Source organism: Enoplosus armatus, chromosome 23, assembly GCF_043641665.1.
Source record: "Enoplosus armatus isolate fEnoArm2 chromosome 23, fEnoArm2.hap1, whole genome shotgun sequence".
In the NCBI taxonomy this organism is placed as follows: Eukaryota; Metazoa; Chordata; class Actinopteri; order Centrarchiformes; family Enoplosidae; genus Enoplosus; species Enoplosus armatus.
The window spans coordinates 11,755,904-11,782,322 of record NC_092202.1 but is presented as its reverse complement, the minus strand read 5'-3'; the positions used below and the strand labels follow the sequence as shown (position 1 = coordinate 11,782,322).

General features: G+C 40.3%; 1 protein-coding gene and 4 non-coding genes across 5 annotated transcripts in view; 1 reads left to right on the top strand and 4 right to left on the bottom strand.

Moving 5' to 3' along the window:
• The first annotated feature begins 269 nt into the window (after positions 1 to 269).
• The window catches only part of m1ap (meiosis 1 associated protein), a 30,713-nt gene continuing 4,563 nt past the window's right edge, over positions 270 to 26,419 (top strand). Inside the window, exons 1-6 of the mRNA XM_070930118.1 lie at positions 270 to 533; positions 642 to 836; positions 4,953 to 5,124; positions 23,277 to 23,432; positions 23,759 to 23,918; positions 26,107 to 26,248. Coding sequence (XP_070786219.1) covers positions 270 to 533; positions 642 to 836; positions 4,953 to 5,124; positions 23,277 to 23,432; positions 23,759 to 23,918; positions 26,107 to 26,248 — 1,089 coding nt within the window. The remainder of the gene's footprint in view (positions 534 to 641; positions 837 to 4,952; positions 5,125 to 23,276; positions 23,433 to 23,758; positions 23,919 to 26,106; positions 26,249 to 26,419) is intronic.
• Positions 1,239 to 1,310, bottom strand: trnaa-cgc (transfer RNA alanine (anticodon CGC)). The gene has a single exon. It is a non-coding gene; the product is annotated as a tRNA-Ala (tRNA).
• Positions 2,368 to 2,439, bottom strand: trnaa-cgc (transfer RNA alanine (anticodon CGC)). The gene has a single exon. It is a non-coding gene; the product is annotated as a tRNA-Ala (tRNA).
• On the bottom strand, positions 10,231 to 10,302 carry trnaa-ugc (transfer RNA alanine (anticodon UGC)). The gene has a single exon. It is a non-coding gene; the product is annotated as a tRNA-Ala (tRNA).
• Positions 10,559 to 10,630, bottom strand: trnaa-ugc (transfer RNA alanine (anticodon UGC)). The gene has a single exon. It is a non-coding gene; the product is annotated as a tRNA-Ala (tRNA).

The window sequence follows — 26,419 nt, the reverse complement described above, 5'->3', positions numbered from 1 at the left end:
CTACATGGGGTGATTCTCATTACAGGGCAATGGTTTGTCATAATGTACATGTTTTTGCTCATTATGGTAATTACTGGTTTTCCTCCTCTTGGTCTCCTAAATATGAGAAAATGTTATGAGAACATTTTTGCTTGCATGTATTTGAAGGGGAGAGAGGGGTGACATGCAAGAGGTAACCTCAGATACAGAATACATAATGTGCATCATCATTAGGATGAAATGTTCCTGTGTTATTGAATGCTGTAGTATTTTATGTTTGTTGTTTTTAGATGTCCATGGACAACAGAAAGAGGCCTGCAGGTTCATCTAACTCCGGGAACTTGGTTTACTGGTCCTCCTTGTTTCTGCGACAACCAGCCAGGGTCCTGATCGTGGAGGCATTACCACCCTGGTGGTCAGACACCTGCACTGTGCTCTGTGATGCTCTGGATAACTTCTTGTCCCTGGCCTGTAGTCTGGATGGACCCTGTAGGATACCACAACTCAGCCTGTACGCCATCAGCAGGCAGCAGGAATGTCTACTGCCGTTTGTGGTAAGACAGATGAAGGTGAAGTGTTTCTTAGCATTTGTTGCTTTACGTCATTATCTCTCTAACATTATCTCTCATTCCTTTTCCTTCTCTGTCCCTCTGCATTTTTAGCAGGTTCGTGGTAACCTGGCCAGGCTGCGTTCCTGTGTGGAGGAGCTGAGGTCTATTCCAGGTGAAGGTTGCATCAGTGGAGCAGCCAGAGGAGGCGAGCTTCTGCGACAGGCAGTGCTCGACAGTCTGCAGCAGTTTAAACAGTATACCAGACATACCAGTACCAGCAACCAGGCTACCAATGCATCTGTGGAGGTGAGCATAGAGAGACCTATGTATATATATAGACCTCTGTATGCTAAAGTTACCTTGACTTTTATCAGCAAATTGTGCCAGTGCTTTTAGAAGCATCACCATTCATATTACAGCTCACAATACATTTGTACGTACACCAACAAAAGCACAGAGCTACAGACTTGTGAATTATCCTGATGGGCTGGATGACATGCAACCCAGGTTGACTCTAAGTGGCTGCAAAACAAAACTGTTTACTGTAAACAAGACATCTTGCTACTGGTAAACGGTCTCTGTCCCATCACTATTGATAATTTGCACATCATAGTTTACCTCTTGGAACTCCACTTGCGCCAGCCAATCAAATTCTTGTTTGTCCCAGTGCCAATAATGCCATGTTTTTAATCAGATGATCATAATAAGTGGAGATGCTGGGGATTGAACCCAGGACCTCATACATGCGAAGCATGCGCTCTACCACTGAGCTACATCCCCTTGCTTAAAAGACAGTTGGCTACTTTCGAAAACAACATTGCACTAGGTCAGATCTCCATCTGTATGGTAAGAAGAAGGCTGAATCTTTTTTTTGTCATTCAGTAACAGTCGGCAAACAACAAATCTGTGCAACATCAAGGACAGTCACACCCCGGTTACTCAGCTGAGTCTCAGCTGCTCTGTGATCACCTGGACTATGTTTCAGTTCAGCTGAACACACAATTTATTGTTCTCAATTCAATTTTTTTCAGTGTCTCTTTTCAGACAACTGAAGAAGAATTTATTTAATTAATTCAAAACAATTAATTTACACGAAACGCAGTGCTTTAACAATGATCACACCGAGTGATGACCACTGTACAACTTCTGACTCGTTTCCTCAGCCAAGAAAGGTTAAGTCCATATTATAACTGTAGGGAGGAGATTCTGGCAATCAAACTCAGGACATCTTACAAGGATAGTATGCACTCTACCACTGAGCTACATCCACGTTCTTTTTACCTTAAAGACATTGTTTATGTCTTGAAACAATGTGCATCCACATTGGTGTTCAGAGGTTTTTTGGTAAACATTTCCATCCACACTGAAACGGCAAAATATCTTCTTTCTCATACTATTTCAGCTGGAAAACAACAAAACTGTGAATGACAGCCAATACCTGGTAAAGAATGGGACATACACAGTCTGGTTACCCTGCTGAGTCTCAGCTTCTGCGTGATTAGATATATTGACAATAAAAATGAGCGATCACAGAGAGGATTACAGGTGACACGTAGCTTTGAATTTATACAGCTTACGTCATTGTTTTCCAAAAGCTCAGTTTTCCCTACCCACACTAATATGCAAGGCCAGCATTTTTAGTTGATCCACCGTAGACAGCACTTATGAAAAGCTACATGTGTGTGAAATTGGGGAAGGAGAAGATGTGTTATCAAATTCAACCGTTTTAGAATAGTGTTTAGTTTATGTGACAAAGCTTTACATTTAAGTATGGCTTTCACAAAGCGGTTGATTGTATACTATTTCTGAACCCTGCGTAGCATGGCGAAAGAAGAAGTGGAGATGCTGGGGATTGAACCCAGGACCTCATACATGCGAAGCATGCGCTCTACCACTGAGCTACATCCCCTCTTTTTTTGTTCAAACTGCAGAGAAAAAAAACTGAACCTGCTTGAAGTTGGAGTTTAATCATAACATGCAGTAACCACTTTGTCACTTTTGCACAGCACAACCTTATTGTGTATGAAGTCATTTCCACTATATATTTGGCTGTTTCTGTCTCTTCAGATCCATTATGAAGGAGCATCTCTTCAGCTGCAGTCTAGTTCCGAGTGAATAGACCCCTTTGATTCAAGCTTTGTACTTGATGCTAATGTAGGAAAGAGGCTCCACTTATATCTGTTAAATGAGGTCTCTTCAGGTCCAATTCAGTGTATTTAGCAGCTGCAAAAACATACTGAATTTGCATTTTTAAAAGCTTAAAAAAATCTTTGTTAACAATATATTTTAGCGGCTGAGAACTCTTCACATCTTGTATCAAACAGTCCACTTAAAACCAGCTCATGTACATTTCAAATGCAGCAAATGGGCTCTATTCATCTGCTGCTGAGCCATCTGTCTAGGAAGAGTTGTAAAAATGACATCAGTAAAGCGTCTGTAGTTTTCAGTGCCTTCCTGCTAGAACATCCAACCATTTAAGTAGAAAATCCTTTGAGTGCACAAAGTATTTAAAACACTTTCCTTTTTGAGTTGCATCCACTCCTGTATAGTCTATGTTTAGATTGTTTCAAGGCAAATCCTTGCCTAATTTCTTCCCACTTGCTGATTTACATTGCTTCATTGTGACTCAGGTGGATGGAATTGTTGACATCAATAAAAGATCATAGCTGTCACATTGATGCAGCACATTTAACTATTCAACTATTCATTCCTACTTACGTTATGTAATTCAAAGCCAGCCTCGGGCTAATATTCCGTAAATGTTGAGACACTAATACAACATTTTAGATGTCAGCAAATGGCGGTTTAGGGGAATATTAGCTGACATTACTGAAAGCATCTCATTTGTTAGATTTAAATGTGGGACATATGGTGAGCCAATTGAGAAATGAGCCAGTCTGTCCTTCTTGTTAAATTTGAACTGCATATCCTCCGGGTACAAGGCTCTGGGTTGTTGACGAGGATTTCTCAAATCCAACCAGCTTTATTGGGAAGCTCTGGACAGATGATTACACTAAGACCCACTGTTTCCGACAGCAGCAGATATGAATAGCACTATTAGGAGACAGAGAGACACTAAGCAGAGACACGGCCGTGTGTGTGTGTGTGTGTGTGTGTGTGTGTGTGTGTGTGCGACTGATCCACTTATACAATACATGTTTTTATCCATATATATACATCTCTAGCATCCATGTGCGTGTGTCCTCTATGAGGCTTCAGCAGCAGATTCTACTTTTGGCCAAACGGCAGGAAGCAGAGAGCAGAAACCCTCAATAATCCCATTATAATCATCATTATTGATGCTGCTGTTAATGTGATTCAGTAGGGTGCTCAGCATCAGTCTAACATTAGTTTATCTGTTTTCCCCTCATTAAGCATGTAAATGCCACAGAAAACTAATTCCATCTCCTTCCATCTTCAGATATAGTGATTACTTATTTTATTCATGTCTTTTGTGCAAATCTACTGCAGAAATCTCCATTATCTCAAAAAATAATGGATTCTTAAAAAACATTTCACAGTGCATTACCGTGCAGTTTTGTTCATTGTCGATGCCATGATGTGAGATAATGATAGCTCAGTTGCAGAAAACATTAAAATTACAGATCATAAGGCAAGAGGGCAGTTAAAGCTATGTTTTTTTTTCTCATGAAAACGCAGTGTGTTTCACAGTATGTGTAGGTGTAGAGTTGTGTCATTATAACATATGCTATGCCACTTGTCTGTCAGGGTGGGAGTTTACTGGGAACAGGACAGTGGGTTCTGACATCATGTGTTTAATTTAGTAACAGTAATTTACGGTATGTCATGTCACTAAAGTAGAAACACAACAGTCAGACCCAAAGAATGCTTTGCTGCGGAGATGTTGTGGCCTGTTCTTCTAAAAATATGGCAACTTGAAACACGAACTTGATCTTTCGTAAAACCAGCTGTACCAAATTAGAAGTGAGCTGTGGGCGGGGGGGGGGGCAGCTATGTGGCTTAATAATAATAAAATTAAAACTAATTGATATTTTTCATTGTTGTGGGAAAGCAGCAACAGTGTCAGTTACCCTACATAGCACAAGCACATAAGAAGGCTGGAGAGGGGCTAGTACAAACTAGCAATGGGCCTGAATTTGTATTGACCCACAACAGGAAAATCAATATGGGGGGGGTGTAGATCAACAGATATTAACTCTATTAACTATTAAGAGAGGCGATCAAAACATATTCATATTAAAATTTGTGAAAGAAGGGTTGGATCTGTTCATCATACAAAATATACAAAATATAGTAAACTAAATGTCGAAATGTTTGTTTCGACTGTAACCACCTTTAGGTGATTGGCTGTTAAGAGTCGAGATATGCAATGCCTCTCTTTTCAGAAGGATGTTGTTGATGTCACGTGTCCAATTTCATTTTCTCGTGCTATAATCACAGGTTACTGTGGTAACCAGCCAGCCAGGGCGGGGCATTGTTCGCCAGTTGGAGATGGGGCTCAAAGATGCTGATCTGGTGTCACTGAAGCGGCTCCTGGTGGTACAGGTCTATAGAGCAGCAGACTGGGGCCAGGACAACCCCTCACCTGAAGCCACACACACTCAGACTGAAGGTAGGACATACAGACACCAAAATATACTTAAATATACTTTTACTTAAACACTGGATTACAAACTCACACACAATTAGCACGGTACTGATCATGCAAGGTTGGAAAACGAACACACTGCTAGGATATAGCACATGTAACTGTGTTTAAACAAACACACAAGGACTTTCCACATACCTTTCCCCTGCGCTTTCTTAATCATTGCGTTGACCCATTTATTACACCGCATTTTTTTTTCTGTTTGTCACATCTACAGTCAACACTCCAGACACTCGTCACAATTTATAGAACTTGGCTACAATATGAACCATTTCCAATCCTCTCAAAAAGACAAATTTCATAATGATATATCATTCTTTGTAATTACAAGAAGGTTCAAGTGGTGTGGTCTGAATAACTAGAGGGTGCAGTGGGGATTGGATAGAAATTAAGGGGAGGGAAGGAGGAGACTGGGAGAAATAGAAAGTGAGAAAAAGAAAAACATACGGGGAGGAGGGAGTAAAAATGAGAGCAAGTGAAAGAGAGAGAGAGGGGTGTCGTAAACACAAGCAGCCAAGTATTTCTTGTAAAAATATTTTTGCACCACCTTAAATATTTATTCCATGGTGATACATAGTTATCAGTGGAGGAAGTGACTGAACTGACTGCAACTTTGTTTTCTCAGAAGTGTTTGAGATGTTGGAAACATGATGCTAATGAAGTTGTGAGTGTCAGCTCACCTGACACAATTATGTCAGTTATGTAATCCCGCCTTGTTTGTTGTCATCACCCCTTGTCTGTTATTTTTACATCATCATATCTAAAGTGAAATGTTATGGATTTGCCCCAGTTGGAGTGGCCTTTCAAAGACAGAGCAAAACTAAACCAAACTAGATTAAAGCAGAGAACATGGCATGACCACAAGGCGGTGGGGGCTCTATTTGTGTTGTTAAAAGCAGATGGTATCCAGTTTTATGTTACTTTACCATCCCTTAAGGGGTCCCAAGGAAAACCTCAGGAGTCACTAGATAACTACAGGAATAAGAACACCACTAATTATTTGTGAATACTGGAGATTGTCACCTTTTGTGGCCTCTAAAACTCTGTCAATCCTAGAAGGAGAAATTACTTTTGCTAAACTGCTCACACTTCATGTTCCACAGTGAGGCCATGCCCTGTAATGATGTTGCAAGTAGACTTTGCTTCATTTGAAGGGGTCACAAGCCAAAAAGGTAAGTTATTGGCTCGGTGTAGGTATGGTAGCCCTTGATGCAAAGTGCAGTGCTGAAAAATGTTAATATGAAGAGAAGGGTGGAGGGCTAAACAATCACGTACTAGAGTGAAGCTACGTATTTGGACATAAATTGGGTGTATATGCAGGCACAATCAAAAGAAAGAGGTGTGAGCATGTTGTGTGTGTGTGTGTGTGTATTTACCCCATAAATCTGGAAGAAATCTACAATAATCACTCAGTGCGTGTCCCTGCAGCAGCTCCTCTACTACAAATTCCTTTGTATTATTGTATTCATCGATCAATATGAGTGATGCTTATTCTTGTCTCTCTCCAGCGTCTAACAAAATGCCACTGAACAAAGAAATGTTTGGAATGGAGCCTTGGAGACATGGTTATGTAGTTACCACAGTTTGATGATAGTTTTAGCTGCTGTGATGCCACTGGGACTAGATCACTGCGTTCCTCCGCAGTGTTTATAGCACAGAGGGTTTGAAACATTATAGTCACTTGAGCTCTTTGATAGTACGGCCTCCACCCTCTTAATTATGTCAACACCAGTGGTGCTGCTAGACCACTGATGTCCCACATGGTGCTGTTTTATTAGAAATGGTTCTTTCCAATGGAGAAAACATGGTTGTTGTACCATAACAATTTCATATAGTGTTACTTGTTGCACCAGCATTCGGGTGGCTTAGAGCACAGATCTTCCCCTCTGTGTTACTTTTACAAAAATGAGTGTTTTTGTGCCTTCTGTGTAACGGAATTGTCAGTTTGAATATGCATCTTTTTGTGTTTTCTGTCACCATCAGCTGTCTCATGAATACAAAATGTTTTAACTGAAAGACTTGGAAACATGACAAATAATATAACAGCATTATACAGCAGATTACTTCTTTTTCGTCTTCTTCATCTTTTATTTGCTGTGACACCAATTGGCTTAATAATATATAGTATAACCTGTGGAAGTTGCTTGTTTAAAAAGGTGACAAAACAACCAGGCCTTCCTTAAATATGGGACCACACAGTCTTTTTGTATGGAAACCAGTGTCCTGAATGTACTCCATATGATATTCAAGTCTGTGGCATTACTCACAGTAAAACCACAAACATTTTGGATGAAGTTCTGTAAGAACTGGCCAACATAGAAAAGGGAATGGGGTCAGTACTGCTTCCAAGAGCCACACTAACCTCAGAGTTCATCTGGCTGAAAACCAAAGCAGGCTTAAATCAAAGATAAGAAGTTTAACTGTCTAGCCAGTATGAATTCTACTCAGATTTAATGGATGCTGAAATTGTGTTTAAAAGTAGTTTAGGCACTGCTACCTACATGTAACCCCCTAGTGAAAGTTCAACAGGGTGTTCAGATACCTGCCGTTGGGGTGTAACCCACAAGGGTAGATGCGGAGCTGCTCAGAAATTACAGTGTACAAGGAGATACTTCTGTTTGATTTTTCATTTCCTTTGTCCTTAATGAACTTTATTAGCATTTACGTGACCCTGAGGGACCTTGTAGCAGAACTTTGCTGAATGACCCATTGTCCAGTTTATTCTTTCAATTTGTAGAACACTTTGTAGTTTTGATTTATTGAAGAGATCTGTAACTAATATACCAAATTTAATATCCAAAAGGAAGCAATGTTTATTCTGGGAATACTCTGGAATCTGGGTGCGTTGTAGAATCTTAATCGTGTCCGTGTGTGTAAGATGTTGGGTGGAAACTCTGTGAGAGGGACAGACTGCAGCAAATACGTCTCACTTAACACCAGACTATTTATTTTAGCTGTGTGTGTGTGTGTGTGTGTGTGTGTGTCTCAGTCAGTCCATGGAGTGCAGTATATTAGAGGAAGTGGGTGGAGTTTCCATTTTTCGTTTTGTACCAAAGTGAGACTTGGAGCAAAAGCCATAACGAATGTTTTCACTCTCTCTCTTTGTCTCACTTATCTCATGGAAAGAAAAGGGGTCACAACTGTTGTCTAGAATTAACAGGGATTACATAACTCTGTGTGTGTGTGTGTGTGTGTGTGTGTGTGTGTGTGTGTGTGTGTGTGTGTGTGTGTGTGTGGCAAGTTAAAACAAATACGAACAAACGCACACACAGTACAGGGCAGCTGCTTGATATAAACATCAGTAAGAGGACAGTTATGCAAATATGTAGTTTTTCAAAAAGCTGACAGACGCGGCTTAAACTGCATATGTGTGTGACTAAGATGCAGCATATTTTATAGTGACTGACAGCACAACTGTGAGGTCTGCTGTGTATGTGTATACTCTTGTACATCTGCCTTTGTGAGGAGCAATATGAGTAAAACACCTTGAGATTGAAGACATTACTGCAAAGTGTGGACAATTTGGCTGGTCCTCATCTCTACACAGTGCTTTTTTAAAGGATTAAGACTTGGTTTTTGGGGTTAAGGTTAGGACTAGGTTTAGGTTAAGGGTTGAGGTTAAGCATGTAGTAGTCGTGATGGTTACAGTAGGGGTGAAAAAAGACACAAATGTGTGTGTGAGTGTCTTAAGGCCAACGCCTTGATAAGCATCCTGTTTTTGTTGAAACCCAGTGCATCCTTCAATCCCCAGCCTGTTGTGTAATTGTACAGTTGAGCACCAGGGAGAAGACAGAGAAATGGGTCACAGAGCGAGAGGAGCAGAGTGAGACAGAGACAAGGATGATTATGGCACCAGTGGTTTTGGTTTCCCCCCTCCCAGTTGAACAGACAAGTTGTTGACTGAAACATATTCAACAAGTAATCCCACACTGAATGCAGCAGTTCCTTGGGGATAATCTGCTACAAAAACTATTTATTTTACATTGTTTGGATTCATAGGAGAAACTGCGTTGTTGTTCTTTAGCTACAAAGTCGAATTGAAATCTGTAAGTTGTGCAACACTCTGTTGCAGATGCACTGTTTTGTGATGTTGCAAGTTGGATATATTATGCTTAAACATTGAAGATATAATTATCAGAAGCTTTCTTGATATTAAATATGAGAAAATAATAACAGATAATAACTGTTGCAGAGAAAACATAACATCTATAAGTGCTTGCTTTTTCATTGGGCATTCCCCAGGGATGTGGCTCCTCCACACTCATAGACAGTGCAGATTAGTCTGTCTTTTATTAATCCCTGTGATGAAAGAGTTTGGTACAAGAAAGGACGCAGTTCAGGATTTTAAAAATAGTGCTGGCTGGTCAAAAGGGGATGCTAGGATGATCGGTCAAAACAAGGTTGATACTGATTGTCCCAGGGGGGTTTTTAAGGGTTGACACACTGTATTTAGTCTCTATTGACCCCTCAGTGTATTCTGCTGATACAATTGATTAAATGCAGTCACTTCGCCTGTTGGCTTTATGGCCGTCATTTTCGAAAATGCTCAGACCTCAATGACAAGAGGAGACGGAAGTAGTGGTGAAGGAGAAGAGGCAGAAGAGGCAGGGACGGAGGGAACAACGCTTGTCTTTTTACAGAGAAAAACATTGTGTTGGAGCAGGGGGAGAGAGAGAGAAAGATACAGACAGAAATAAAAAGAAATGCTTTGAAAGAGTGGAATACAAAAATAAACAGGAGGATCAAACTGAAACAGACAGGAACAGTGACAAACAGGTGTTGATAACAGTATCAGTAGGTGGGCAGATGCCCTCTGGCCTGTTGCCTGATCGAGACCAAGGAGATGGGATGGCATCACCTGAGGCTGACTGTAGCACTGGCATTAACCCAAGTATTTTTTTAGTTGGCAGACCTGCAGTATTTTTGTGTGCGAGTGTGTATCTCTATCTTACCAGTCAGTGAAATATTGCTCCATCTGTGCTTTGCTCCAGCAGAGTGTGTCTCCAAGCTTCACAATGATTAAATTCTTTGAAAATTATAAAATGTTTTTGACCAAACTGTCACAAGAAATGGAGATGCTGGGGATTGAACCCAGGACCTCATACATGCAAAGCATGCGCTCTACCACTGAGCTACATCCCCCCTTTTAGCTGTTGTTTTGTGTTTTTTTGTGTTTTTTTTATTGAAAATAAAAGTGGAAGGGAAGGAGCAACAAGACACACTTCTCAATTTTGGGTTATCCAGCACCCCGTCCCATTGGTAGGAATCTGCACATTATAGTTCACATCTACACAGAACAATTTACGTCCTGGAGCTTTAGTTGCACCAATTGAATCACCAATTCTAATTTGTCCTAGTGCTGATAATGCCATGATTTCAATCAAGTGATCATAAGAAATGGAGATGCTGGGGATTGAACCCAGGACCTCATACATGCAAAGCATGCGCTCTACCACTGAGCTACATCCCCTCATTATTAAGGAGAACACTGTGTCTTTTTTCGACACCTGCCTGTGTTCACTGCTCAACCATATTTGTTGATTCTCATTGGGTTTTGCTACAGTATTTAAAATCTGTATGCAAATAAGTGTGCTTGTGTATTTGTGTGCCTTAAAAGGTTTTCTCTATTTTCAGAATTTATAATAAGGTGCAGTATAATGAAAATCTATGTGACGTATGCTTCTAAAAACCCCTGTAAATCCCTTTCAAATGGCTGCCAAAATCTATTTCCTCATCATCATATTTTGACAAATATTCATTCAAACTGTTTTAGTCTTTTTCATCACTTCCCAGCTTTGTCAAAGCATGTATTTAATTCAGATACCTAGTTTGCAAATGCTTCTCAAAGTGACAACACAGTCATTCCATCCACACATATTTAGTCCCAAAATCCAGGTTTCAAGTGACAGCCGCTATTCTATTCAAACCACCATCCACAGAATGTTTTTTGATTGCTATGGAGGTTATGTATTGTCCCGTCACTGATCTATCCTCCATCCATCCACCCATCTGTCTCACACAATAACCTCCTTTATTGCTTCTCTCGTTTAGCTCTGAGCTCTGAGGTAAACATAATTTCCTCACACACATACCAAAACAAACACACCAAGGCTCCTGAGACAGTGTGCTCCTCCAAGACGTCCATAGCTTTGAGACAGACAGCATGGGAATATGCTGAACATAGGACCACTTACATGTTACCACTGAAACACATATCTGATTGATCCCAGGACCTCATATATGCAAAGCATGCGCTCTACCACTGAGATACAAAGTTACCAGTACTGCAAAACATAAAAGTAATGTGCATATGTTCAGAATAAAAAAAACATTTCATCAGATTACATTCAACTTAAATTCGTACTCCATAAAGAGTTTCTGTTGCAGCCAATTGTAGACTAAAACTTAACTTTCATATCTTTCTCATGTACTGGTGAAATATCCACCTTACTTTGTTGGAACTATTACTTATGACACATAATATCCCTTTAGCCATTAGGGAGCATTAATTGCACCACTCTTATTATATATTACAGTATTGTACTTAAATTGGCAAATTGAGGGATGGATTTTGCTTTTTAAAGCCACTACAAAACAAAAAAGCAACGTGGTCTTATGAAATGAGAATCAGATTTCGAGTAGCTTAGAAATCAATAAACTTCTTATTCATGATTCAAATAGGATTTTCTTAGATTTATGGATCTAGATTTATATCTATAGTGTGGGAGGGTGACTGATTATGAGGAAAATAAATTAGGATGTTACAGTTGTTCCAAATGATTGTAAATCCATATTTAAAAGCACAAATAAGAATATTACAAATGTGTGTTTGATAAGTATATTGATTGTAACATTATTTCTAAAATCAAAACAGTTATTCATTAAACCATATTACGGGTAAACAGAGCTATTCTTGAGTGCTATGTTTTAGTTTTTCCTGAGATATTTGAGCTAAAGGTAGAAGCAGTCTAAAAGCAGACTCATATCTTGGACAAATACCCCTTTCAAACTGACACCCCATCAGCGATTCTTGGATCAGTCTCTCAATAGAAAAGGATTATAGCCCATTATATCTCCTCTAATCCTCTTCCTCTCCTTGCAATCTCTCTCTCTCTCTCTCTCTCTCTCTCTCTCTCTCTCTCTCTCTCTCCCTTTTCTTCTCTGCCCCTCTCTCTCCTCTCAAACTGTCCACAACGCTCGCTCAGTGTTTTCCCCTGAAGATCTTTTCTCTTTTCCTGTCTGTCTGTCTGTCTGTCCAGTTTGTACGAGAGATAAGTAGCTTTTACAAGGGACAGATGACAGTTGTTGTGGTTAAGGGTGAAAGAGAAAAGAAAGCATGTAAATATGCTTATTACCACTTGTGTGTACATATATGTATGTAAATGAACCCCTGAGTATCTGTCTTTGCACCTTTTCTTCACTGTGTGTGTGTGTGTGTGTGTGTGTGTGGAGGGGGGCGGGTCCTCATCAATGTAATTTTCCCATATAATTTTCACTTTTCTTCTTGTCAATTATGCTCTGCTTCACATAATCTGCCTTGCTCCATCAAAGCGTAACAGAGAGATGAGAGTACTTTTTCCTCATTGCTTCTGTTCTCTCTCCAGCTACTTAATTACTTCCTCCTCCTCCTCTACCTCCCTTTTCTTATGTCTCTTTTAAGGAAAAGTAAGAAAAGACATACTGCCATGTTATTGTCTCCAGCTCTCTCCTCCCTCGTACTTTGCAGACTGTCTGTGCAGTATCCCATTTGCTCTCTGCTTTTATCTTGTTCTGACGTTATCTCTCTTGTATTAGCATAGATTTATGATGCATTAACCTAGATTTATTGTACTCCCCTGCCAATGTAACCACTTGTGATTTTGGGTGGGTCTGCTTAGATTAAAACTAAACTCCATTCAATAAAATGTTGATTTCACGCCACTCTCTAAAGTTATTTTTAGTATGGTTGTTTCGACCATGGATAGCAGCGCTGGACTACCCTGCAATAGAATTCACCACATAACGTTTAGCTTCACCACATAAGCTTTGGGGCTGAATGAGCCACTTTTTCATAGTAGCACATTGTAGTAAACTAGATCAATGTTGAAATATCAATATATATATCAATAAATGAAGTCTCTACTGGATTACTGTGTTACAAAATGGTATGCAGTTAATAAAAACTTGATGTGGGGCAGCATAAAGGGTGTATTACTGTGTTGCTGGAAGTTATAACAACTAGAGGCGACCAAATGAAACACACTGTTACCATAACTAAATAAAATGATGGATTTCTCTGGGTTAATGTACCTACACAACTCAACAAAATATATAACATAGGTGTAGTCATTTTTAGACATTTTGATGCAGAGATGTTACATATTATACCTTTAAATTAAGTCGTGTTGAGCCGCCTAAAACAGGCACTGTTGTGTTCGATCAGCATGTTAATGTTACACAGATAAAATGCATGCAGTAAACATGACGAAACAACACACACTGAGGGGAGCTTGATGTCAGTCGATGCACTCTAAATCAGGTCACAATTGAATATATACATGTTGCAAATATGGTGGGTGTTCTGTATTGTGTAATCATGTTAACTGTTACACTGCCTGCAGTGCTGTGCTTTTTTTATCTTTGTGACTGCCACCTTGAATACGTAATGCTCATTTTGTTTAGAAGTGCTTTCCTTCTCCTTATTTGCCTCCTTTGGAACACTTAAGCCATTTCCACACTGCGCACAGTTGCACTTGGATCAGCATACATCCCACAAATCCATTTTGAGTCGCAAGAATAATGACTCTGAAAATGTATGTCCCTTGAGAGGAGGATTATAATCCATTGGCCCACAGCCAAGAATTATAAAACGGTAAGCCAAGTCCTCATCCTGAATGCTCACAATGAGTCATATTTCTTGTATTACATTGTAATAATAATGTGAAACTTCATTGATCCCCAGAGGCAGCTTCTCTCTGGAGGGAGTTTAGACCTACAGAGCTGTTTCAAAGATGCTATGGCAGAGCCAATGATTAACTGTGGTCATCTGGACAGTGAAGGACAGTGACCCTGCAACCTGACCCCAAATGAGACTAAAGCTTTAATCTGCTCAGCCTTAAATAAAACATTCATAGTTAATCACTGGGCTCCAAATAGTATTTTGCCCATGACGTATCTACTTAACATCAACTCTAACATCACTTTTTTTGCTAGCAAGAAAAGCATTTCATGAACATGTTTGAAAATAGTCCAGCACATAACCGTCTATAAAATGGCAATTTGTAGTTTTTACACTTTGGTTTTTGTGTGTATTAAACAAGCAAGATATAATGTGTTGGTGAGCTTTAGAGGTGCTGGAAGACTGTTGCAGCATCAAAGCTGTTTCCCCCTGTTTCCAGTCTTTCCTCTCTTCCTTTCCTAAAATGTCAAACTATAGCTTTAATTTTTCAAGCCTGTCTTAAAACAATAGTCAAGTGCCCATATGAACATTGGAACAGTTTTTGCGTGCTGTAATCATTCCTCTTGTTCATACTGGCTGTTAAAAGATCCCTTCCTTTAGTAAAAAAATTCCAACTTTTTATTACTATCCATCCACTGCAGCTCAACAGGGAAACACTGTCTCGTTTTATTTCATTGTAATGATTCAAAATTCTTGAAAGTCCCAAAATATTTTTTCAGTATCCCCCTTCAGTGAGTCTACAGATTTTAATAAGTTTAATATGTATTTAATGTCATGATGACAGATTGTTTAATATATTACCCTGGGAGAAGGTTGAGGATATTATTGATGGTATTTGTGACCTACTCAGTACATCAATCTTGTGCAGCTAATTCCAGTGTAAACTCAACTCCCGTAGGATGTTAATAAACACCATTCCTACATTTTTGTGTAATTGGTTCTGTGTGAAAATAACTTTCCACCAGACTTTTCCTTCTCAACTCCTATTACACCCTGCAGTCATTCACCCCAGGGCCGCTCTCGCCCTCTCAGTCTCTTTCTCTCTGTTTCTCTTTGTCTCTTTCGTTCGGTTGGTTTTCCATCCCAGTCAGCTAGTTCAGTTTAGTGTGTGGTGGATGAAAGTGCACAAAGGTGCTCAGGAGGAAACCCCACCCAGACCTGCTGACATACTCGCACACACCCAACCGCAGCTACCACAAAATGTTGGCACAGACAGGAAGCACACTGCGCACACACGCAGATTATTTGGCCATAAATTCAATAACAAGAATGTAGCAGGAATGAGGTCAAAATCTGTATTTTCTGTTTGATGTATTGATCTGTAAATATAGTTTAACATGATTGATAACGAAGATGGATGAATTTCAGCAGTGCATGTTTTTCATTTTGCCACGCACACACACGTTGCCAAGGTCAGGCTGTTCACACCTCTGTGTGACGCTAGCAGAGCAGCAGGTGGTCGTACAGATGGAGACTGGCATCACTCTTCACACCAGGATATGGAACCTATTAGCCCCACACTGAGAGATGGCTGGTTGCTCCACATCATGCACACACATTTTCCCCCCTCATAAAATCTTGTTTGTCTGTCAATCTATCTCCATACACATCTTTGTATTGTTTCTATTTTACTGTTTAACCATTTTCAGCCCAATTTGTCGAAAGGTCATGGGAAAACAAATATGGTAGATCTACAGTATAGCCTGACAGACATATTCCTAACAGAAAACAGATATAACAAAGTTGATATTTAAATGTATCAACTGGTTGCTACATTACACCTCTGGGGTGTCAGAGGTTTTCCTGTGGTTGAGGTTTGCAGATACATTTTTTGCAGCCAAGAGAGCTGTTTCAGTTATTCCTCTCTTGCTCTTTCTTTCTTTCTTCGTGGTGTGTTCAGAACAACAGATGGTTGGTTGAAGAAAGAGCAAGAGTGTGAGCAGAGAAAGAAGTATAGAGAAAACTAACGAAAGGGCTCCTCAGAGTGGTTCACAGCTATTAAACAAGTGTTTCTTTTGTCCATTCTCTGACTCCCTGCATCTGTCTGCCACTATCTTGCTCTGTCAGTTATATCCCTCTTCTGTCTCCATCACATCTCTCTCCAATTAGAAAGGATTGGAGGTTGAGGAGTTTACTAATTAGCGCTAAACACAAAGTATAGCTGAGCCTGATGGGAATGTTATTAGTTTTGACAAAATTTAAGTATTGGACAAATTAAAATTTTGACCTCTTGATGGTACTAGAGGAAAAGATAAGGGATCACCAAAGGTTATTACAGTTCATCCTGAGGGGACCACGTATGTCTGCACCAAATTTCATGGCAATCCATCCAATAGTTAAGTTAGTCAGTCTGGACCAAAGTGAACCGAGAACCACACCGCAAGTGTTGCTAAAAATAAGCTAAGTGTTTTAATTTCTGTGCGTTTACTGCAAAAAAATCTACCTGCTAGCATTGTCTTATCATCACAAAACAGCAATTAAACTCTCAGTGCCTTGTTTCTGTTTCAGTTGCCTGAGGTTAGATTATGTCTTAACAAGAACCAAAATTAGGGTAAAAGAAATTAGGTATCTCTAGAACATTAGTTCATCTCCCATGCAGTCTCTGCCTTCCAAATATCACTCCCTCAATTTCATTTTTTTCTCTTTCTCTCTTCCTCCTCTCGCTCTTTTGCTCCTGTTTCTAACAAATGTACTGTCTCTTACTTCCTCCCCTATTTTCATCTCATTTCCTCTCCATTACATTCACTCTATCTCTCTGTAAAAGGACAAAGTCGCTGCTCTTTCTGCCTGTGACTTCTGTATCTGTATCTGAGCATACTCTGATCTCTCCCATCTTGGCTTTCAAGCCACTTAAGGAGAACAAAGTCATTCTTCCTTTCTCTTTTGAGAGGATTGTTATTTGCTATCACCTCTCAAATCTCTCAACCCTGCTCCCATCTTGCCTCTGCGCTCTCTTTTATAGGTCTGCTCTGTCACCATCATGTGCACTTGGCCCTTTCTGGTTTGAAGACATTTTCTCTAAACATCTCTTAAAACTTTTCAAAAGTGCACAGGAGTCACTATGAGACACTTTTTGTTGATTCCTGGAAAGTTTACTTTTTTGAGGTATAATTGTTGCATTACTGTGAAAACTGTTTTCATTGTTAGGCCCTCAAAAGAGTATACTTCATAAAAAAGTAGTGTTTATCATCTTTCCTGGTTTCCGTCTCTCTAACCCTCTCTTCTGTTATGTGCCTCCATGAATACTGTCTGCAGAGCTCCTCTCATCCTCTGTCCTCTTGTCTTTTTCAAGTATTTCAAAGAAGTCGTCCGGCTGCCATCCTCTCTGAGCCTCTGTCTCCTTCTCTTCTATCTCCTATTTCCAGATTCTGCTTGAAACCAGGCAGTCGATCTCTTGCCATCACTTTACCTCTCTCTATCTGCCCATCATGCTCACTATAACATGCTTTATTTGCTTTAACATGGTTGCTCAACTCATCTTCCCCAACAACCAAGGTTCATATAATTTATTGAATGTTAGTGTCAGGACAGATTTGTGGTACAGGAAACGCATTATTAGCCATTATTAACACCAAGAATGTGGAAACATAACTAATGAGCCGTCATAAAAGGATGTCCCCTTTTTTTGACCTTCTCTCAAGTATTAGTCACCATATCTCTTCTTTTTTTTTCTCTTCTCTTGTTCTTCATCCTCAGTGATGACAGCCAGATAACAGCGCTGCGGCTGCCCCCTCGTCCTGTTGTCCTTTTCAAGCGTCTGTCCGCGTTAATTGTCTCCATGACCGCATGACTTTATCGCAAGTGACTGTAAGGCAATTAGGTCACACAGCCGCTGGTGTGTGGAGTGTGGAGTGCCTCCGTTTCAGACCAGATGATCAATGTCCTATTTGTCACAGTCTCAAACTACATCAATGAGCTATTCATCATTAATGCTCACACAGACACACTGACAGACAGATGTGTGTGCCGTCAGCGTCGCTCTGTGAGTGAAGTATGGATGTCGGAAGGGAAATTCCACAGACATGTTTATGTGCACTCTGTGAAGTTTGTGTCAGACGATGCATTAGGTTGATATCACAGCATTGCCTCACCCCATATAAGATTGACACATTGGTGGCAAGTAAAGATATTTTTACTTGGATTACATAATGAGAGTTACCTGGTGAATTGAGAGTGGTTTTCTGTTACAATAATACTTGTGCAAGATATATGATAATATCTAAGTAAAAGTAAGTAAAACTTTTATTTTATTATTATTATTATTATTTAAGCTGAATGTTAGGATAATTTTGTTTTATTTCAATGGGGTGTTATTTTTGTAGCAACAGGTTAATTGCCGAGATTTGAGAATATGATTTAACAATAGGTTTGTCTGTCTGTCCTCTGACGTTAGTGGAGGGGAAACAGAAATGTTATCAATAAATTGCTCTAATTTAAATGAAAGTTCTTGCAAATGGATAAATAGGCCTTAAATTGGATCAGGTCATGTCAATTCATCATTCTAAATAACTCATGAACTCAAAAAGTAAAACAGAACAAAGAATTCCAAACTATTGATGTTTTAATGTAGCTTGTAACTTTAATTAACATTACCGGGAATTAGACAATGTGATCGTTTGAAGATTCCATGAAGATTTCCTCCATTACAGAGTGCTGTGTCCATTATCTGTATGAGATACAGCTGATCCATATCTAAATGAATGAGTGAAAACAGGGTTGTAGAGCAGTGCTCCACTTCCTCCTCTGGCACTGCATTAGCTCACTGCGGCGCTAATTTCCCCCTTCACACAAGCTAATGTTACATTGGTCGATGGTCATGAGGATGACGCATGTTTCCTAATGCACAGAGTAAAAGTAACCATTACTGGGCGTGGGCCAGGGTGGGACAGAGAGAGCTGAGGGTCAGGAAAAGAAATAGCAGAATTCAGAAAGATCATTTCAGATCAAATTTTTACATGTTTTCCCCACAGTCAAATTTCAAATTAAAAGAGACAGCCCGACGCCATTGGCTAAAGTGTGAGAAATAACCGAACCTTCTCTGAAAACACTGATGTCTCCAGGGAAATTACAGCAAAATTGAAGTGATTATATTTTCATCTAATCAATCTGTGTTTTAAGGTTATTTGTGTGTGTGTGTGTGTGTGTGTGTGTGTGTGTGTGTGTGTGTGTGTGTGTGTGTGTATCAAAGTGAATCACAAATATGTTTGCCCTTTTGAAATTGTGTTCCAACAAGCAACAGTGCCAGAGATTCAGCAGTCACACAGCACCACTAAGGTGTCAACTAAAGCAAAAATGGTTGTTGAGTAATGGGTAGGCGTCAACATCATTCAACATCTGGAATCATAAATGAGTCATCTGGACAGGAAACTCTCAGTTCATTACCGATGGAGACACAAGAGATATGCTAATGTAAAAGCAAGCGGGCAAGGCATTAGGAGCCATCCTTTAAAGGATGTGTGTTTCCAGCGATGTGACGAGTCAGCAACAGGCACTGAGTTCCTGCAGTTAAAATCCAAACCGTCTTAACTGTTGCAACAGATGCGGTGTAGAGGCTTCGAGGCAGCTTGGTGGCCTTGTGGTTAAAGAGGACATAACTGAAAAGGCACAGTTAAAGCAGCTATGGCATGAATCTCCCTTTATTAATTTTTAAAGCTTTAATTTATTTAATTAAAAAGCAGAACAAGCTGTAAACACATCACTGACATATCTTCACCTTAAAATGTTACAGTAATGTGGAGAAGGTTTCAGCAAGCAGTTGCCTATTTACTCATTCAGGAGACATGGAGCAACAATAGCATGTTGTGAGTCGGGTTTTCGGCCACTTGGTCCAATATTCACTCCCCTTTTGGTCTCCACCAACTCCTGAGGAAGATTAAATAGCTGGCTAAATGCTCCACATTGGTGCTGGGCAGGAAGTGTACAGTTGCCTGCTGCATCTGGAAATGACACTAACGAGAGTGCTGCGAGTGAACCAAAACAGTCAAACCAAAACGCTGAACTGAAAGACACAAACGCTCTGTAGAGCCGAGGGGAACTGGTGATAATTCTCTATAGTAAAAGCATAACCTTTCACATTACACGGAGTCATATGACTGCTTGTTAATATAGAAATATTGCTCAGTGCAGCACTAAATGCCACAAGATGAAAAGATATAGAGGTCATAGAAGCCTGAAACCCATAAGTGACTAGTTTTTTAAAAGTGAATATCATATTATTGCAGATTTAACAGTTTCAAGTTTTACTGTAAAGTAAAATAAACCATTAAACACACCATTTGTACATTTCAGAGAAAATACAGGAGTTTGAAGGTTTATTTGAAGGTTTATTAAGGTTTTAATTTGCAGCATCTGGAATTGTATTGAGGGGCGTGTATAGCATAGTTCCAGTATAGCTCTTACAACACACACACACATCGTACACAGGCACATAGACACACACACACTTAATGAGTTTCGACTGCCACACTGCAACCTTACCCCAGCATGTGTGTCACAGTTTATTGTCTAATCCATGCAGACACACACACACACACACACAGAGGGCATGCTAATGAGATGCAGACTTGTAGGTCGGAGGGATGGGTCACTTGATCTGGCTCATAATTGAATAGTTTCTCATTCTTGATCTCTTATACTAACAGAGCAGAAAGAGAGGATATAGACCAAGAGAACGAGGGACAGGAAAAGCAAGAGGCGTGAAGAGATAGCGTCAGGAGAGACGAATGATAACACATAATTCTTTTTTTTTTTTTTAAATCTTCCTACAGTAAACACACTTAATGAACTCAGCAATAATTCAGAAGGAGAGACATCTGTAGGAGGATTTAGGAGTGTAAACACATTCTTCAGGAAGTCAGATCAGCCTGCTGGAGAGACACAGACAGCGCCGCATCCCTTCAGCTCCTCACTGTCTGGCAGAACACACCAGTCGAGGTTAACTGCTCTCACCTATCTTCCTCTGTCAGTAATGTATTGCTTTGAGGACACCAGTATGACACACACACACACACACACACACACACACACACACACACATACACACACACACAAGATGGACCGTCTTGAGTTATTTATGCAGCTTTGAGAGGCAATACACCTCTTCCTCTCTCCTTATCTCCCGCTCTCTCTCTCTCTCTCTCTCTCTCTCTCTCTATGTCTCTCACACACACACACACACACACACACAAACATACACAGATACACCCTCCGTGGTCTAATTACAAGCATTTCCGACAGTGTGGTTCATCATCCATCACCCTCCATACCCCTCCGTCTCTTCTCTATCTCATCTTCCCCTGTCTTTTCTCCCTCTTCCTCCTGCTCTTGGCCTGCTTGTGTAATTTATACTTTCTACCCATCTTTTCTATCGGCACCAACTTGCATATTTCTTTCTCTCTACTACCCCTCTCTCTCTCACTTACTCTGTCTCCTCTCTGCATTCCTATTCCCCAGACAGACATTATCTGAGGGAATGGCGATTGATTTTCTTCAACCCATTTTCCTCCATCTCTGTACATCTCTCAAGGATTTCTCTCTTATCTCTCTACTTCCATTAAGGCAAGAACACATCCCTTCTTTCTCTTCCCTGTCCTCCTCCTTTGGCTGATCTTTGTGAGGTCCTTTACCTCAGCCTTTCCTTTTCTGCCTCTGTCTTTCCAACCTGCACATGTTTTCTCTGCAGCCACCCTGTCTTCTCTCAGTAAGGTAGCGACGCCGACACACAGCAGGATGCAGGTCTTATTTTACTGCTGATCCCAAGTATCAGAGAATTCCCACCAGCTGTTTAATCCATATTAAGAGCAAGATCAATGTGGCATGTGTCAGAATTAAAAGCTTGACTTTACAGTGTCCTTTTTTGACACATAAAAGGAGAACTTGTAGAGCAAAAGTGCCATCAGTACATGCTTTGTTACCCTCTGAAACGGCCCTCTTTCTCTCTCTTCCTTCATCCCTCTTGCCTTCACTCAGCAGGGATCTCACTACAAACGTCCATCAGCAAAAACGTAGCAAACTCAATTCTTTCCCCTCAGATAAAGTACTTATTTCTGGATGAAGCACTTTTGGAAACTTTGGCCCAGAACCAAAAATAGCTTCCATACTGTAGCTGCCTGTGACAGATGAAAGAAGCAATGACATATTTTATTCTAGGAATTTAAAGTTTCTCATTTTCTCCCTAAAAGTTCCTGGCAGGGAGAGTTTAAATACTTTGTCTACTCTTCATCCATCTTCCCTGCTTTTTCTCAGGCTTATCCCCCTGTCTGTCAACCTCGCCTCCATCTGCACCCTCCCTCGCTCTTACAGTGCCTCCTCATCCTCTCCTCTCCCTTTAGTCCCATTAGTTATCTCCTGATGGGTCATTAACTATTGAAAACCAGATAGAGGGAAAAGGAGAAGAGGGGTGTTCTGGAAGGTTTGTGTCTAGTTTGCAATAATAAATGGACATTGGGGGATGACAACAGAGAGACAGAACAGGAGAGGAGGGTGGGGCAGGTCCGTGGGGTCTTTCTCTTTTCTGTAATGATAAGTGGAAACCAGTGGGTGAAGAGAGGAGAGCAGTGCAGCTGCTTTCTGTCCTCTTGGATAAGGCATCACTGTAAGTACAGAAAATGAGAGAAGAGAGACAGAGATTTACAAAATAGCCAGAAAAGCAACAGATTTTAGACCCCCAGGCAGCTTTTTCTCCGCGTGTTCTGTCGTCTTTAAAAAAGTCACTTCACATCCAAAATGCAGCTCTACTTCTTCCCTTCAGGAAACCAGTGCCAGACCTTATCATCCAGTCCTTCAGACTTCAGATAACAAGTTCAAAGAGTCTTCAGTGTCTATTGATCAGTGTCTTATCGAGTCACTCAAGCCATACTGTATATTAGATTTATTGAATTTTGCTTCCATCTAGTGGTCATAGATGAAAATTGTTGATTTTTCCCAGGAATATGCTTTACCAACTGATGTTTGCGTAAAACATAGATTTGGAAAAGAACATAACAAAAATGTACTGTTAAAACAACAAGGCTGTTATGTTGAAGAATGTCAAAATAAATGTAGAAGTTGGAATAAAACAGCTGGTTGTCCTGATCAACCTGTCAAAAACAACAAATGACAAAGTAATGAAAAATGCAGACTATGGAAGTCTAAAACCTAAAACACTAAAAGTCTACCTTTAACTTGTGTCCGCTTCCAGATTGTCTGATGTTGGGAACGGAGGTCGACCTGCAGCGGGTGGAAAACAGTGTGTTCGCCATGGAGACGGTGTTGAAGGCGTGGCTTCAGGAGCAGGGAGGAGACAGAGAGCACCTCCACCTCCTGCTGCCCAGTCCCCTGGATAATCCCATTCCAGGTACAGGCACTGCACACAAACACACCTACATCATGTCTCCTCTAGTCTACCATGGATGTATGCGATTACAACTGATAGTAACAAAACTAGCTTGAGACCAACGTACCCATAACCATGCAGCACACAATGCTCTTCCTGTCAGCAGTATTTTTTCCTGGACCTGGACTCACCACAGGATCACCGGATTAAGATAACCATAACTTATTAATACCAGGTGTAAATGTCAAGATCAGGTGTCATTATCCAGCTAACATATAAACACAGGCGGGTTGCAGAAATACCTGATTTCTTTTCACACTGTTTTTTGATATTTGTCACCTGCGTAGTGTGTGTGAAGTGCGACATGCAGGAGCGTCTGATCAGCCCTGCCCTCATCCCCCTGAACCCCAACCTGGGAGTGAAGACAGAGAGCGTTCGGGACTTCCTGCCTGTCACTAAGGGATCGGCCAATCAGAGCCAACTGCCTCAGAGACTGAAAGCAATCAAGTGAGAGACTTCAGTGAGCTTCAGTTAAAAGGAACAGCAAAGCACTAGGGCTGAAATTAGCCTTTTTCTCATTCCGTTTTCACACAACTACACGACCAGTTAAAAGTGATTTGATTCAGACTGCTAAGAGGTCAAGAAATATGTTGCATAGTAAGCAACACAAACACCACCATCTTTATCATCTTTCCAGTCACATCTGTGCTGCCTTGACTTTTAGATTGTTGGATTGAGGTAGAGATGAAGCATGTGTGTGTGTGTTTGTGTGTGTATGTGATTATGTGTCAGCCATGTGTGTAATGTTGTGTGTATACAGTAAAACCCTGCCTGTCTATGAATGGCTCCATTCTGATAGCAGGGAGTAGTGGAATATTTCTTAGATGAAACTCTACCATCACATCAGAGTCTCCTTTGTTCTGCTGGAGTCATCTGCTCTGATGCTGGAAAACAAAGTGCTCCATGCCTGAAAGCTCCCATCGAGAATTTTCCTTGACTTGTTTGTGAGGAAACAGTTTTTATTCTCATACAGTCAAAACTCATGGAACATGGTCACAGTGGTAAACAAAGAAAGGACAGGGATTCAACACGAGATAAGCAGACAATAAAACTTAACACATTTCCTTACAGGACAGGCATACTATGGCAAAAGAAATTTAAAGTTACTCTAAGTTTGAACTCATCTTAAATGGCTCAGGAATAGTAAATGTCTGAACATTAACTGTACATATTTGTGTCAGTTTTTTCACATGTATACAGAGAACTTTATTCCTTCCTTCCCACTTTCTTCTTTTATTTTGAAACAACAAAACATGTTAAAGAAGCAACGTATACATAGAATCAAATTTAGGACACAAATTCCTGAGCATGTATTGCTATTCCAGCATGTGCACGAATATACAGGTTCCATACTCATCATCCTATCCAACTCCCACTCACGACCAAAATATGTGCTAAGGGGAGAAGATTTTACGCACAAATTCATCTAAAATTGCTTGCGTATAATTGGATGTGGATAATCTCTTGTAAGGAAAACTTGATAGTCATTTAACATTGATAAAGTAGGTGGATATACATCAAGGCAAACATGGAGGGTTGAAAGGCATGCAGTGTATAACGTGATACTACACAATTTTGCATTTTGACCAGACCCAGCACCAAGAATAAATGGCTTTGGATCCATTGTTATTTCAATCCTGAGAAAATGCAACTCCCAGCTGCTATGATTCATTATAAATCAAAACATGGGGAATATAATCAAATATTTTATAGTCTAAAAGCCATGTAACTTGTCTAACTGAACCAAGTGCATTCAGTCAAACTAATTGCAAAGGTCTAATAAATCAAATCTTAAATCGATTTTGCTAAAGTTATGAATTAGAGATGTAAAGTCTTTGACACATGGATAATGTCTTCATGTGCTTTTAAGTCTTTGTGAATGCATTCTCATGTGTCTTCATAAATATTGACACTGTTAGAATAGACAACGCATTACCACTGGTTGATTGTCTGGAGACAACAGGCGCATACTGTTATGAATAACTCTGTTGTTCAAAAGCTGAAATCATTCCTCCTGAAATACACACACACACACACACACACAGACAGCACTTCCCATATACCAGCGAGTGCTGCATGTATTGTATGTTCACACACTGATGATAGAAAGCAGACATTCAGACCTAACGTAGGTGAACAGTTTCTTCTTATTCCTTGATTTGCATTAGTTTTACATTTCCAGGAGCTGCAGTAGGATGTAGTGTGTGTCTGTGTGTGAGAGAGAGTGTTTGTGTGTGTGTGTGTGTGTGTGTGTGTGTGTGTGTGTCTCTGTGTTTGTTTTGCATACTGGTCAGTCTGAAAGTTATTGTGCTCTGTGTGTGTGTGCTTTACATACTGATGAGTCATGATTTACAGCAGTGACATTTAAATGAAGCTGGAGGACGGTCACAGGGATGATGTCATTCTCCGTCTTTCCGCTCATGATGATTCGTTATGTGTTTGCATGCTGCCACCGTTGTACTGAAAACAGTTTCAGGAGCTTAGAGAAGATATATGACATCTTTGACTTGAGACCGTAATTGTTGGGGGGGGGGGGGTATCGTTGACATGTGTGTCCTTCATTTTGGGTCTATGTCCTAACTAAGGTTGTGTGTGTGTGTGTGTGTGTGTGTGTGTGTGTGTGTATGTGCTGTAGGACTCTGCGTGCAGACGGAGTGTGTGAGAGTGTGTTGTACGGCCTGCCGCTGGTGATCCGCCCCACCACCTGCTGGCAGTTGGACTGGGATGAAATGGAGACCAACCACAACTTGTTCCACGCTCTCTGCCACACACTCAGGGTGTGTGAATGTGCTGACTGTTTGTTCATCTTGTGACAAATTTCTTTACAATTTATTAGACGTTCTAGATTGTATCGACAGAAACTTTCCAGTATTAATCACTGTTTTAGTTTCGATCAACATTTAGACATTTTGCAGTGTATCTGTTGCTGTTGCTGCATTTTGGAGTTC